The sequence below is a fragment of the Simochromis diagramma genome, unplaced genomic scaffold, assembly GCF_900408965.1.
Source record: "Simochromis diagramma unplaced genomic scaffold, fSimDia1.1 OVJJ01000343.1, whole genome shotgun sequence".
NCBI classification, from domain to species: domain Eukaryota; kingdom Metazoa; phylum Chordata; class Actinopteri; order Cichliformes; family Cichlidae; genus Simochromis; species Simochromis diagramma.
The window spans coordinates 10740500-10755697 of NW_024386831.1; the positions used below are offsets into that span (position 1 = coordinate 10740500).

At 40.2% G+C, this 15198-nt stretch overlaps 1 protein-coding gene across 1 annotated transcript in view; it reads right to left on the reverse strand.

The window, feature by feature from the left end:
* Nucleotides 1–717: 717 nt before the first annotated feature.
* Nucleotides 718–15198, reverse strand: part of htr1fa (5-hydroxytryptamine (serotonin) receptor 1Fa) — a 28810-nt gene continuing 14329 nt past the window's right edge. The window contains exons 2-3 of the mRNA XM_040028352.1: nt 4479–4601; nt 718–4063 (exon numbers count right to left, since the gene is read on the reverse strand). Of these exons, the coding sequence (XP_039884286.1) occupies nt 2863–4062 (1200 nt within the window). The 5' untranslated portion in view covers nt 4063; nt 4479–4601 and the 3' untranslated portion in view covers nt 718–2862. The remainder of the gene's footprint in view (nt 4064–4478; nt 4602–15198) is intronic.

Consider the following 15198-nt stretch of genomic DNA (forward strand, 5'->3'; position numbering starts at 1 on the left):
TTGGGAAGCACAAGTCAGTGTACTCCTTGCTCCTGTCCCAAGCCCAGATGAATTATCCAGATGGAGATTGCATGAGAAAGGGCATCTGGCATAAAATATGCACAGTACCAAAATACTAGAAGTAAAGTAACTAAACTTAATTCAGCCTTTATGGTGTATACTCGTGCTTTTCGTACTACAACATGCCAAATTTACTTGTACTTTTGAAATTAAAAGAACTCTCAAAAAAGATATTTTATGTAGTATAAGATAAATGGTCCCTACTTAACACCTTTTAACAACTTAGTGTTCCATAAAGCCCTATCAATGTTGCTCTCACACACACACAGGCAGGCAATGTTTCTTGTATTGCTGTTCAATAAAATACTGCTAATAACATTAACATCAGAAAAGCCCATAGAGGGCCAGGCGCAGTATGTTCATATCCTTATTAGTGGGCAAATTCACTAATCCAAAGCCCCTGATAATAGTTCTTTTTTTGCTTAGGTATAGGATATGAAAGTAGAGTATATTATACCTTGTCTCTGCCTTATTCCTGCACTGGTATTCCCTATTTAATGAAGCAGCTGTTATGCTGCAGCTATAGTTAGAAGATACGTAGCAAGCTCTGTTCATAACCAACAGATGTGGCCTTTGTCTTTTTGTGAAAAGCACTTCAAATGCCTTTGTCTGTATGGACATGGGGCACGTTATTGCAGCCTACAAGTCTACAAGTTTTATGTGGAAACTGTTGAAATAAATTGGGCAAACCTGTTGCGACAGGTTCTGTTTGAGGAAAATGCTATAGTGCTTGTAAGTGAATACAACTGGCGGGACTGACAATTGGAATGCCCCGATGTTCTACTGGGACACCCACTTGCAGTGTAACATAGTCCATCTGGCAGGAATTCTAGCTTTATCAGCTCTCTCAGTGAGACAGTGCAACTCCTCTCTGACTGACACGCACGCACGCACGCACGCACGCACACACACACACACACACACACACACACACACACACACACACACACACACACACACACACACACACCAGAACATAAATGCATGTAATTTTGAAGAAACAAGTGCGAAAAGATGCCATTTAAACATGTTCTTTCCTATGCTTAGGCAACATTTAAACATGGTCTTCATCATGACATGAACAGTGTTTATGATAGAAGTAAATACATTGTCCACAAACATTTGACACAGAGAGAACTTGCACATCAATGCTTATTTCTAATTACTTTTATTTGTTTGACCAATGAGACTCAGTGAGCAGTATTTTCAGATTCATGAATCTTGTTGCTGTAGCATTGAAAGACAGTACTAACCAATCAGAGTGTCTTTCTTCTTGCCACAAGGGGGCACCATCAAATCAAAATATGGAAAATATCCACTCTATTCACATTAAACAGTAAGCAGACTGATGTAATATAGCATAATAACATTAATTTACACATACAGCTTATCATTGGTATTCCTGCTACCATTTTCTCCATACATACAGGGAATGTGGTGATACACTCTCCTTAAACAATTACTTAACTCGGAGAAGAACAGGAACAAAATTTCAGCTGTGGACCATTTATTATTGATTATTTAGGCAGTGAAAAACAAAGGAAGAAACAGCAGACTGGTCATACTGTCAGAGAGCTATATAAGTTTATGGAATGCCTTATATTATCTCATTGGTATACAGTACACCCTCACACTTGACTCATCCACATCCATCAACATATCATGTGCCCTCTTGAAACCAATAAAGAAATAGTAGTTCTATTCCAAGTACTTGAGTGGGAGTAGTGTAATGAGGATTTCTCCACCAGTGACTCTCACCTTCAATTAATCTAATGCTAGCTATGGTGTGGGAGTGAAGCTAGATGGGGTGTTGGTTCCACTAGATAAATAATATATAAATACCATAGGAAATAATCAAATGATGTTTTAAAAAAAATCAATAAAAGTGGCAGTGCTTTGTCTAACCTGTAACAGTAGACCTTTTCAAAAGTCTTAGGGTCAAGTTTATGTTGGTACCCCAGTATTTTGTTGTTATGTTGTTGTTTGTTTATGGTACGACTTAGCCCTAGATGTTTACATTTTTTTCTTTATATTAATTACATTTTAAGCTGTTAATTGTAAACATTTAAAATATTATATGTTAAGTTCAGGCATTGACATCTTACGAAAGTTAGACCCTATCTTCCCATGTCTTTTTAGACTGTCAAGTAAATGAAGCCAGTACCTGTACCATTAACTTACAAGAAGGTCAAACCATCAATCAATGGAGGTTTAATATTTTTGGAATGTTTTGCAGGGCTAAATATATACTAGTTCTGCTAACAATCATTGCAACAGTCAGAAAACAAGTCACCTTTCATAACATCACAGCCACAAAAAGCAACAACTTGGTATACTGTGGTATTTTACACATGTCCAATATTTAAGCCAGCAGCGTGGACTCGGCAGAAGGGAGGTCATTAGATGAAACAGACATAATGGTCAGCTATTTCAAGACCTATAAATGGGGCTGATCACTAATGCTCAGAACTCAGGCCTCAAAAAAGGTCAGTGATGGCACATTTTCTGTGTCCCTTTACATACTCCAATTAACATCAATGAGGTCTCAGGCTCTTCTATAAATAGCAGGACTTGATTTTCAATTGGGAACTCGCACCATCTCATTGCTGAGTCGGTGCCATTTAGGCTGCTGAAGTGGCTGATGAAGTTTCTTTTCCAGTATCAATCCTTTTGCTCTTTTAAATTATTCTTTTTCAGACATAATAACTCAGTTATTCAGTCAGTATTTTTGACCTGAAGCCATTAATTTTGTTTCCTCTCATATATAGATGGTGTACAGGTTTGATCATGCATAAATAATCATCAGAGGTAATGACTGCACCTCACAAGTTTTTGGAAGGCTTTTTTGAAGTCTTCATTGAAGATGGTGTAGATCAGAGGGTTGATCAGAGAATTAAGGTAGCCCAACCATGTCAGGAAGTCAGCCATTTCCCCTGAAGTACTGCAAGAACCACAGGTGTTGACAATCAATTCCTTGACAAAAAACGGCAACCAACAGACGACAAAGGCCCCTATTATCAACCCCAGCGTGGATGCTGCTTTGCGCTCTCGTGAGCCCGAGATTCGAGGTCCTTGGTATAACTGACTACGACGTGATTCACTGCGTGACTCGTGCCGTCGTGACTTGCACTTAAAGGCCTTTACAGACACACGGACCCGTTCACGTGGAGTTTCCTCTGTTGAGGGTTCAGAGAAAGACTTTTCCGGTGGGCTTACAGGCTCAGGACTTCGAGGCCCGCCATCGGCATCACCATCTCCAGCAGGATAGGTAGAGGGGATCATGCTGCCATTGGTCATGCATGAGTGACGGCTAGCCCGGCTAGCCTCCCTCCGCATATATAGGGTCTGAGCGGCCAGGTAGATTTTATAGTAGAGGATGAGGATGAGCAGCAGTGGAATATAAAATGCTCCGAGTGTTGAATAAAGGGTGAAGGCCATGTGAGGATGGATGATGATGCACTCATTTTCATGGTCATCATTGCCACTGTAGTGTTGCCACAGTAGAGGAGGGAGTGAGATGAGGATGGACAGGAGCCACACCACTGCCACCATTGCACCAGCTCTGGCTCCTGTACGTTTGCGAGAGTACTCCACTGCGTCTGTGATAGCCCGGTAACGGTCAATGGCGATTGCAGCAAGATGCAGAATGGAGCATGTGCAACAGGTGACATCCACACTTAACCAGAAGGTACACACCACCTGACCCATGACCCAGCTCTTCTTTTGGATGTAGATGATACTGAAGGGCATGACCAGCACAGCCACCAGTAAGTCGGTCACTGCTAATGAGCAGATGAGGTAGTTGGCTGGGTGGTGCAACTTGCGAGTGACTGCAATAGCTGTTATCACCAGGCAGTTGAAAAATGTGGTGAGGATGGCCAGCACAGACAGAGTTATAGTAAGCAGGATTTCACTAGGGGGGAGTTCAGTGGTCTCCAGTGAGTCATTCCTGCTAACGTTGCTTGTGGCAAACACCCCTTCAGTGTAATTGGGGAAATCCATTCTGCAAGCAAAGAGAAAATGAAGAGAGTGAGACATCAAAGGGGCTTAGGGGAAATTGTATTTTACTAAATTCCTTTTCAAGAAAGGCTGCGCAAGTCTAAATTTATTTTTTGCCTGCGTGTATTAATTGTTATTAAGCGATAGGGCTACAATCTCTGACGGAGTTTAAAGACTTGCACTATTATTCCACCTCTTATTTTTCTTTTGAACTACCAGTCAATTTTCTCGCTTTTTGGACTTCATAAATTAAAGATGTCAAAATGAATTAAGTCAGTTTTCTTTTAATTAAAAATATGCTTTTAAAGTCTGCTAGGGTCTTGAAACATTACTTGGCTGAGAAAGCTTGGAGAAACAGCTGCCTTGCCCACAAAAGTCTGGCCAAATCCTTCATTACATATATATTACTCCAGTCCTACCTGTCTATGCTGTAACGTGTTGCATCCAGGTGGTTCACTGTGCAGCAGACAGTCTGCTCTGATCTGTCTAACCTGGCAGACCTGCTATCACATCACTTCTGTCAGTCATCAACTCATCAACACCTGGGACACAAAGAGAGGGAGATGGAAATGTGAAAAAGGTGAATATTGAGAGAGAGAAAAAGACCCCAAAACAGTAGAGATACATTTCAAGACACTGCACTTTTTTGCACTTTTTAAAAGTACAGTGAATTACACTTTAATATAATCATGTACAAAATATCTGTAGGTTCTCAGTCATCCAGGATACAGTAGTTCTCAGTACCTAACAATCAATTCCTAAGCATTTCAACCCCCCATTTACATATTTCCTATCTTAGTAGCTCACATGATGGTGGACTGGAACAATAATGATGATGGGAATGACCCACATTTTTTTCACAACTTGGCTCACGTGGCAATTCACGCGATTAATACTAGGTCAGAAACTCTCAGGACCACCTCTAATGGAACACCCCTGACTAGGGTTTAAATACCTGCGACTCTAGTCTATTTGTTTTAAAACTGAATAAGCCTCGTGGATAACCTTCACAAACCTAAAAGAGTTAAGTTGCCTTCTTATCAAGCACTCATAATCATGTACAAACATGCAACAACAGTACCACCAATGATTACTACAGTAATATGATTCAGTTCATTGGTTGTTAATATGATTAATTTATGTTTCATGTTATGATTTGTTAGTGTATATGTTGTTATCAAGGCTTTTTAAAATTAATGTGATTAAAAAGTTTTATAAAACATAAAAAAGCACCAGCAGCATAATCAGAGAGTTGTAACCAAGATCAGCAACTTCAGTCCAAATGGAGGCCTATTTGCAGGTATGTACCCAATGTGTAATGGTCTGCCGTTAATTTAGCAACAGCCACTGTGATTAAATTAAAAAGCATAGATTTGGCTGCCATTGCAGCTCTACTTCACCACTTGCTCAGTATCCCGAAGACGAGAGTGGAAACTGTTGCTATAGAAACACAAGGAGTACAGTACTTTCACTTAATGTGGTAATCAGCAGAGGCAGCCAAACTCTGACTGTCAGGTCTCTATTGAGACTGTTCGATTCCCAGGCGGTATGTCCGGGGCTCTGTGGGTGGGTGAGTGGGGTGGCAAGACTATATAATGAGTAAATGAGATAAGAGATTTCAGTTCACAATACCTCAGTCTTACTGACTTAGCACAAAAATATTTTCAAATGTGTCTTTACCTTGTCCATAGTTAGCTCTTACTGGTGCCATACTGTAATGTAATCTAGGTGAAATCCCCATAAAGATATAATATGTAGGTGAAATTCACTAAGAACAGTGCAGAGGCAGGCTTGTGCGATGAGTATTCTTCAACTGCAGCATCCTCCAAGGTGTGGGCACTGGCCATCCCTTAGTCAGACTGTGCCACTGCTGCTTAGTGTTATTGTTTTACTGCATAAGATAAGTACAGATTTCTATTGATAAAGCACACTGACACAAACCCCTTGTGAACTATAGTTATTTTATGACAAATTGTGTACACCTTATTTTTGGTGGAACAGAGTTTGAGAAAACAAATTTTGCCACACTGACTGAAAGTAAATCCTGATTAACTATGGACAGATTTTGTCCAACGAAACTGTCACAACTGTGTAAGACACAGTCATGAAACTTTACAGGTGTGTAGCTGATATCAAAAATGATGGGTGGGCGATTTGACTCCTTAATATAGAGTAGCTAATACCCCCAGGCACTAGTAGGAACCTTAATTCATCCTCTGTCCTCTTGATACTTTTCCTATAAACTAGATTTGTCTAGTAAATCAACATACAGTGATGAGAAAAAGAACGTTTTCGCAGGAATCTATGCAGTCAACAGGTTATACCACCTTTAGTAACATTAACGTGAAGTAGTCTTTTAATCAATCATTGTGGAAGAATTTTGGCTCACTCCCCTTTGTTAATTAATTAATTAATCATTTGATTGTCAGTCTGGCTGCTACTTCTCTTCTTAATTCCTATGGAAGCATTAAGAGTATTCTTAATTTTTCACAGGACTGCGTAGGGTCTTGTGGAAACATTCTTATTCACATGACTGTATATTTTTTTTAACGGTGGTCTAAAAACTCACTTGCATCGCAGCTGGTATAATCCCATTACAAGATGGTCTCTACTTCCTTCACACCTTTGACATCAGTCTTTAATGGCAATGAAATTTCCTTCCTCTGCTTAATGATGCAATTGTACACTCCTTCCCATTTACCCACAGATGAGTTTGCAAGAAACCCTAACAGTACTTAATATGCAGATTACTCAGTTAGATAAATGATAATTACCGCTGCACTTCTGTCGCACTCTGTGTTACAGCACTGCCATATTTTCAGCTGTGCATCTGAAAATAGTTTATTTTTTTCAGTGTCTTTGCAAAAATGTATATTTAGACATACAGTATGGGCATTTCCGTGTGCATGCACAATGGTTGACGTATGCAAAAACAGTGTCAGCCAGTTATTATATGCAACAAAGAAAACATCTGCTTTTGCCTTGAAATGTTCTATAAGACAGGCTTTCAGTCCGAGGTCATCTGAAGATAAGCTCCAGTGAGCCAGCATGAATCTAGTCTGATCTGCTTTGTTAAAAAAAATAAAAAAATACCAGTCCCTTTGCTTGAATTTGGCAAACTGTAGAAATAGCAAACTGCAGAAAGAACTTAATTTACTGTATCACAGCCACATTGTTTCAAAATTACATAGTAACTTTTTAATCCATTTTTTGCCCTGTTGCTCCATTATTTTCATTATTTACTTTCAGTCTATATATTATGAATAAGTTGCGATAAGATATAAGAGACCCAAACACTGCAAAGTTACTTTTAATGATCTCTACATTTGCTAATACTGGACGATTTACACAGCACCCAATTATAATATAAAACTGTGCTCCAAGATTATTGTACTCTTGCAGTCTACTACATTCAGGATGTAGATTGCTTTGTCACCTCGAGGCTGACAAAGCAGAAACGCGCTAAAATCGTTCTCCAACTTTCACAGATGATGTCATAGAGATCAGTATAATCCAATCTTAACCAGAGTCTTTCAGTAATACTTAAAGACATACGGTAAAAGCATTTACAAACCAAAACAGTCAGTGCAGTATACTATATGTATACACACAAACATCAACTTTTAAGGATGGCAATCAGTGAAAAAGGTGTCATTCCTCTGACATTCAATCCTTCTCTTCTCACTCTCTCTCTGTTTTCTTCTTACAGCTTCATGGAAGCTGCATTTACCATGTGGATTACAATCTCTAAAACACAGTTTGGCCCAGGCTGGACATCAAGCTGCCAAGTGTTGTTGTGAAGGATGAGAGTTGTGAAAAACCAGATTGTGTGACTGACAGCTCTGGAAAGATGCTAAATAAATCACTATGAGGGCAGAGCAGTATCTGTCTGTTTATTTATTTTCTTGTTCTGTATCTGTTTAATTTTGGGGTTGAGGTAAATGACAGAGTTAGCCAGAAGTAACGCTGCAAAGGAAACTGTTTAAGGAGGTTAATTACTGCTTTTATTGCTGTTTGTTTATTTGTTTCTAAGTTGAATAAAAGTACAATTAAAAGATTAATTCTGCATTCTGGGACAGAAAAATACTTTCCACTACAATATTATAACACCCTTAACCAACACCCTTAACGACTTCTACTGTCGTTTTGACGAGCCATCAGGCAGCCTTCACACCTCCAACGGCCCCAACAATAGAGACACTTTGGACACTAATTCCCCCACCTCTCCCCCCTCCATAGAGCCATCACCACCTTCAAACCGTTCACCTACAACACCCCCCTCCTCACCCCACACAAAAGAGGATTTCACACCACCTCCTCCCACCACAACTCTTCATATTCATGAAGCAGATGTGAGGAAGCAGTTTAAGAACCTGAATGCTCGGAAAGCTCCCGGCCCAGACGGCGTGTCTCCTGCCACCCTCAGACACTGTGCAAACGAGCTGGCCCCAGTGTTTTCTGGCATTTTCAACTCCTCACTGCAGGCATGTCATGTGCCTGCCTGCTTCAAGTCCTCCACCATAATCCCTGTCCCCAAGAAACCTAGGATCACTGGACTAAATGACTACAGACCCGTGGCTCTGACATCTGTGGTCATGAAGTCATTTGAGCGCCTAGTTCTCTCCCATCTCAAGACCCTCACGGCCCCCCTCCTGGACCCCCTGCAGTTTGCATATAGAGCCAACAGGTCTGTAGATGACGCCATCAACATGGCCCTACACTTCATCCTGCAGCATCTGGACTCCCCAGGAACCTACGCCAGGATCCTGTTTGTGGACTTCAGCTCTGCCTTCAACACCATCCTTCCAGACCATCTCCGAGACAAGCTTTCCCAGATGAATGTGCCTGATCCCATCTGCCGGTGGATCACTGACTTCCTGACGGACAGGAGGCAGCATGTGAGGCTGGGAAAGAATGTCTCGGACTCCCGGACCATCAGCACCGGCTCCCCTCAGGGCTGTGTTCTTTCTCCTCTGCTCTTCTCCCTGTACACCAACTGCTGCACCTCCACCCACCAGTCTGTCAAGCTAATCAAGTTTGCAGATGACACCACCGTTATTGGACTCATCTCGGACGGGGACGAGTCTGCCTACAGGAGGGAGGTTGAACGTCTGGTGTCCTGGTGCAGCCACAACAACCTGGTGCTGAATGCCCAGAAGACAGTGGAGATTATTGTGGACTTCAGGAAGCACACAGCCCCACTCCCCCCCATCATCCTGACTGACACCCCCATCACCTCTGTGGACTCATTCCGCTTCCTGGGTACCACCATCACCCAGGACCTGAAGTGGGAGCCCACCATCACCTCCGTCATCAAGAAAGCCCAGCAGAGGATGTACTTCCTGAGGCAGCTGAAGAAATTCAACCTGCCAACACGGACGATGATGCAGTTCTACACCGCAATCATCGAGTCCATCCTCACCTCCTCCATCACCGTGTGGTACGCTGGAGCCACTATCAGGGACAAACAGAGACTGCAGCGTGTTGTGCGCTCTGCTGAGAAGGTGATTGGCTGCAGACTCCCATCTTTGCAGGACCTGTACACCTCCAGGACATTGCGGCGTGCAGCTCGGATCTCAGCTGACCCTTCTCACCCTGGACACAGTCTGTTTGACCTGCTCCCCTCAGGCAGGAGGCTCCGGTCCATTCGCACCAGAACCTCTCGCCATAAGAACAGTTTCTTCCCCTCTGCTGTTGGACACATGAACAATAACCATATGACTATCCCCACCACTAACACATGACCCTACGCTGTGTCACTGCATCATTCCATGTTTGGCACTGATCACCACCTGCACTCATGTATATATCATGTATATATCTATCCACTTAGCACTTTTAATTCTTATTCTTATTTTTATATTTTTATGACAGTATGTTGCACTGAAGCACCGCAGCAATTTCCTAATGTTGTAAACCTCCTCAACATCTGGCAATAAACCCTTTCTGATTCTGATTCTGATTCTGATTCCATGTTTGGCACTGATCACCACCTGCACTCATGTATATATCTTTCAACGTAGCACTCTTAATTCTTACTCTCATGTATATATCTCATGTATATCTCATGCACATATCTTTCCACGTAGCACTTTTAATTCTTATCCCTACTTTTATTTTTTCCATGTCTATTTAAGTGTTATTTATGACACCATGTTTGCACTGAAGCACCGCAGCAATTTCCTAATGTTGTAAACCTGCTCAACATTTGGCAATAAACCCCTTTCTGATTCTGATTCTGATTCTGATTCTGATAATGATAAAGTAACTTACTAAGGTGTGGGACGGGGCTATCCCGGCAGACTTTGGACAGCATTGCTGGGCACAGCCTGTATAGCTTAGGACATTGAACTAAACTAAACAGCTCTAGCCTTATTTTTAATCAAGTGACGAGACTTTTTTATTTAGATAAAAGAATACCAGTAAAAAAAAGTGTAACATTCAGGATAACAGTGACAAAGACTAAAGGACATTTTGTGCCAGCTACTAATGTGATCTAATTCATTGATTTTATTTATTTATTTTTTTTGAGTACACTAAATTACTGTCATCTCTATTTTACAGCAGTGTTCTCGCTCACTGACCTGTGTCCTCCATGTGTCTCGTGGGTTTCTGTACACAAGCGGATACACACCATGTCACCGGCAGCTCTCCCTACCTGCTTCATGGAGATAGATGTATTACCTGGCAAGATGCCCACTGAGGACTTAATTTGATGGAACTGGTTCAGCACTCACCAGAGGCAAATATAGCTGCTGTAGTGCATTTGTTGCTGTTGTTTTCATTTCATTTGGCAGGTAATGCAGTATTGGTTATTTGGTGTTCACTGTTACAGATCACCTCCACACATTTTATTTAGAAACACAAACAAAATACACCGATAGGTACAATAATTTGTGATATTACCATGTTAAAGTACCTCATATATCTACTCCTTCTCCTTCATTGGACAATTCATGAACATATGACCGTGCAAATATAATTCACACACTCACGTCTAAGTGTATGTGTGAATATATATGTGATATGTGAAATATATTATGTGATCAGGTTCAACTTCTGAAGTGTTGGCTTGGACGTTAAAGTGTATATTATGGACTTCCTTTTATATATACATTTTAGAATAACCCTGAAATACTTTGTTGAGCATCCATATCAAGTAAACATGGCAGCTTGGGGCCCATGTGGGGCCACTCGGTCTGCACACAGATGGTTAAATGTACTGCACATTCTAGCCCTACAATGGGGGGCACAGGCATGCTCCAAATTTCACAATTTGTTACCTACAGACTTTCCTTATAGGAACCCAAACAGGCAAAACTAGTTGTAGACTAGCCCCTACTTAGGCCATATACACTCTCTGCCCTAAAGGGCAAGATTGCTACCTAATCATAGGAACCTGAAGAAGTATTTGTAGCAATAAATGCCAACATTGTCTGCACTTAGTTAAAAATGAATGGGTCATTTCTACCTGTATCTGTCAGTTACAGTTTATTGTGAATGAAGGTAATCCATTTCAGGAGATTCAGTCCCTTTGAAGAACACATGGCTAGTAGCACGTTTTATTGGGGGTGAAGAAAGTGCACAACAAATGTTTAAAATGTTTCTAGTATCTTCCGCTCACAAAGATACTACAAAACAACTACACAAACATCTGAGCGTGGGGGAGCGACACAAGGCCTCATGACAATTTACAGCATTTTCCTGTCAGCATCACTGAACATCCTGGCAACACAACCTTGTCTGCCCAACCCTCCTCTTTGGTGTCCTTATCCGAATTAGAACGCTACTGAAGGAGACAATTAGGTGAGTCTGTCACTGTTATTAGTTTATGAGGTAAAGCAAATACAGTGTATGACATACCTAAATTGAGCACTTCATTAATACAATGACAGGAAGTAAACAGGAGAGCAAGTGGGGGATAATACTTCTTTTCCTAGATTTAATGTCAGAAACTGAAGACTGACACTAGTATTTACTTCAGAGAAATCTAAACTTAATGGAGGCTTTGTTAGGTATGCCTGTTCAACTGCTCATTGATCAACTAATCACATGGCATCAACATTTTGGTATGTAGATATGCTCAAGACGACCTGCAGAAGGTCAAATTGAGAATCAAAATGAGGAAGAATGGGGATTTTGAACATGGCATGGTTGTTGGTGTTAGTGCCAGTAGCGCTGCTCTGAGCATTTCAGAAAGTGCTAATCCACTAGGATTTTTTCCACACAACCATCTCTACAGTTCGCAGAGAATGGTGCAAAAAAAGAAATAATGTCCTGTGAGCTGCAGGCCAAAATGCCTTATTGATACCAGAGGTCGGAGAAGAATGGCCAGTCTGCTCCAAGATGACAGGAAGGCAACTGTAGCTCATTGTTAAAACCAAAATATGCAGAACATACAACACATCCACCCTCGAAGCAGATTTAATTCAGACGACACTGGGTGGCATGCATTACTATTGAGAACACAAAGCCTGAGGCTAAAATTTACATAGATTTACTAAAAATTTACAATGTAAGACAGAAAAAATGTTGTCTGTTCTAATGTATCATGTGAAATTTGAATCTTAGAGTCAGAATTTAAGACAAAAGCATGGATCCATCCTTCCTTGAATCAGTGGTTTAGGTTTGTGGTGGTGGAACGATGTGGGGAACATTTTCTTGCCACACTTCCTTCATACCTGCTGAGTATCAGTTAAATGCTACAGTCTACAGTTTTGTTGCTGACTGACGATATGCATGCCTTATTCTCCACATCATACCCATCTTCCAATGGCTGCTCTCAGCAGGAAAACTTGTGCAATTTCACAAAACTTGAATAAACTCAAAAGTTTTTTTTGGCCCACCATCAACAGATCAGAAATCTAAAAGAGCAACTTTGGGATGTGGTAGAACAGATTTGCATCGTGGATGTGGAGCCAATAAATCTGCAGCAACCGTGTGATGCTATGATGTCAATATGGACCAAAATCTTTGAGGAAAGTTTCCAGCACCTTGTTGAATATGTGCCCCAAAGGATTAATGCATTTCTGAAGACAAACAGGCATCCAGCACAGTGCTGGTGAGGTTCTAATGAAGTGGCCAGTGAGTGGATTTGCCTACAGCTACTGCCAGGAAACAAGAGTGCTTATCTCTCATCAATTTACAGCTGAAGAGCCAAATGTTATTTGAGCTGATGAGAGCATTGATTGAAAAAGTAAACATTACTGGTGAGTAGTTACGACAAAAAAGGAAAAAAGTTATTCTTATTTCACTTATCACGCTGTGGAGAAAAGCAAGATTAGAAAACTCTCAAAGAATATGCAAGCAGTTAAACTTTTTTTTTTCTGGTTTAATTGCATTTAGAGTGGAAAGTACAGCACTGCAATTGTGATTGTTAATGTGTAACTGATGACTGAAGTGTGATAACTTTCGTCTCACCAGCTCTTGATCCTAAACATGATATGTGCTGATTATATTTACAAACTGCAGAAGACTTAGTACTACTTGGCTTCTTTGTACATTTAAAAAATACATATTATTATGATATTTTATTGTAGTACACAATTTTAAAATTTATGTGACTTAAATGACTTTTTTTTAGTTATTTAAGCCTTGAAAAAAAATATTTTAAATGAAAGGCCAGATAAATTTAAAGTTAGTCAGCATGGTTAATAGGGCTGTTCGATATAACGATATATATCGGATGACGATATAAAAACGTCTATCGTTTCATATTACGCTACCGTTTGTTTCGTGGTGTTGCAAAATAAACTGTTTACGGTAATATTTTTTCATCGTTTTGATGGTCACTGTAGAATTTCTTGAAGTTCTTTCTTTTTCTTATATTTAATATAACCACACTACGGACGGACAAGCGACTGTTTTTATGCGTTGTCGTTAGCAACAATGACAGTACATCCATTGCGTGGCTCCGCCGTCCGCATCTTTATTTTCCACATAAACCTTTCACAATAGATTCTGTTGAGATTTTTCAAAATAAACTTAATCACGTGAAATAGTATGCAGAGTGTTTACGGATGAGAAGCTAAAAAGAGCCATCAGGTGCTAACCCCCCCCCCCCCCAAAAAAAACCAAAACCCGTAGAACAGGCTTTTTTCCGCAGCACGCCGTGAAATACATACTCACAAAGAAAATTTTTGCTGTTTCAACGTATGTAACACTAAACTCCAGGTACAAGACGCCCAGCTGAAAACACTCCACGCAAGTCGAGTTGCCCAAGATTCACCGAATTTACAGAAAATGTGTTTTTTTTTTGTCATTATATATCGTTGTCGGGACGATAAATGTTGCGCAGTCCTAATGGTTAAAGAGGTTAAACACATTTTGTTTGTGTTTAAGTTTACAGCCACAGTTAATCAGTCTACAATTTCACCACCTCAGTTCCTGCCTATACCCTTGAGTAAAACACCATGTAAGGCTTTTATTTTGAATCCTGGTGGGGGTGAGCCTTTTCTAAGATCTCTCATGCCATTTTCTGCACTGCACAGCTAATTTGGTGAGAAATTCAGCATAGAGCTTTTAAAGAGTGCTTATGAATTTGTGAACACTTTGCCACATCTGCATACTGAATCTATATCTATATTTAGATAATTAATAAGTAGCTGTAATACTGCATAATCAGCCAAATGAAATGAATCCAAGTGCAACTCATTCGTAGTTCCTCAAACCAGCAGGAGCTAATATCCTCCGCCAGTGTTCATTAATTCTGCAAGAGTTACCTTCTAACACGACACAGTTTAAATGGACCGGGTGGGAGATTGGAAGCAAATGGCTAAAGTGATGGGAAGTCTTTGTGAAAAAAGTGTTCATGTGGAAGTAAGTTATTTAAAGATATGTTGTCCTTTTTCTAACAATGGCAGTCTTGACTTGTTTCATACTGATTATTTAATTTTTTTTAAATTAAAGGCATTGACTTTTTTAATTTCAAATGTACATTAATACAACAGCACAACTAAAAATATGGAAACCACATTTTTGACAACTTGAGAATTGGTTTGAAAACTGACCAATCATTTCAATAAGATTATTGTTTTTCCTATAGATCATGAATTAACTCCTAATTAAAGAGATGACGACAATCTATTACTGAAGTACCAGAAGTGGATAAATAAATGTAAAATTATTTGTACACTTTAT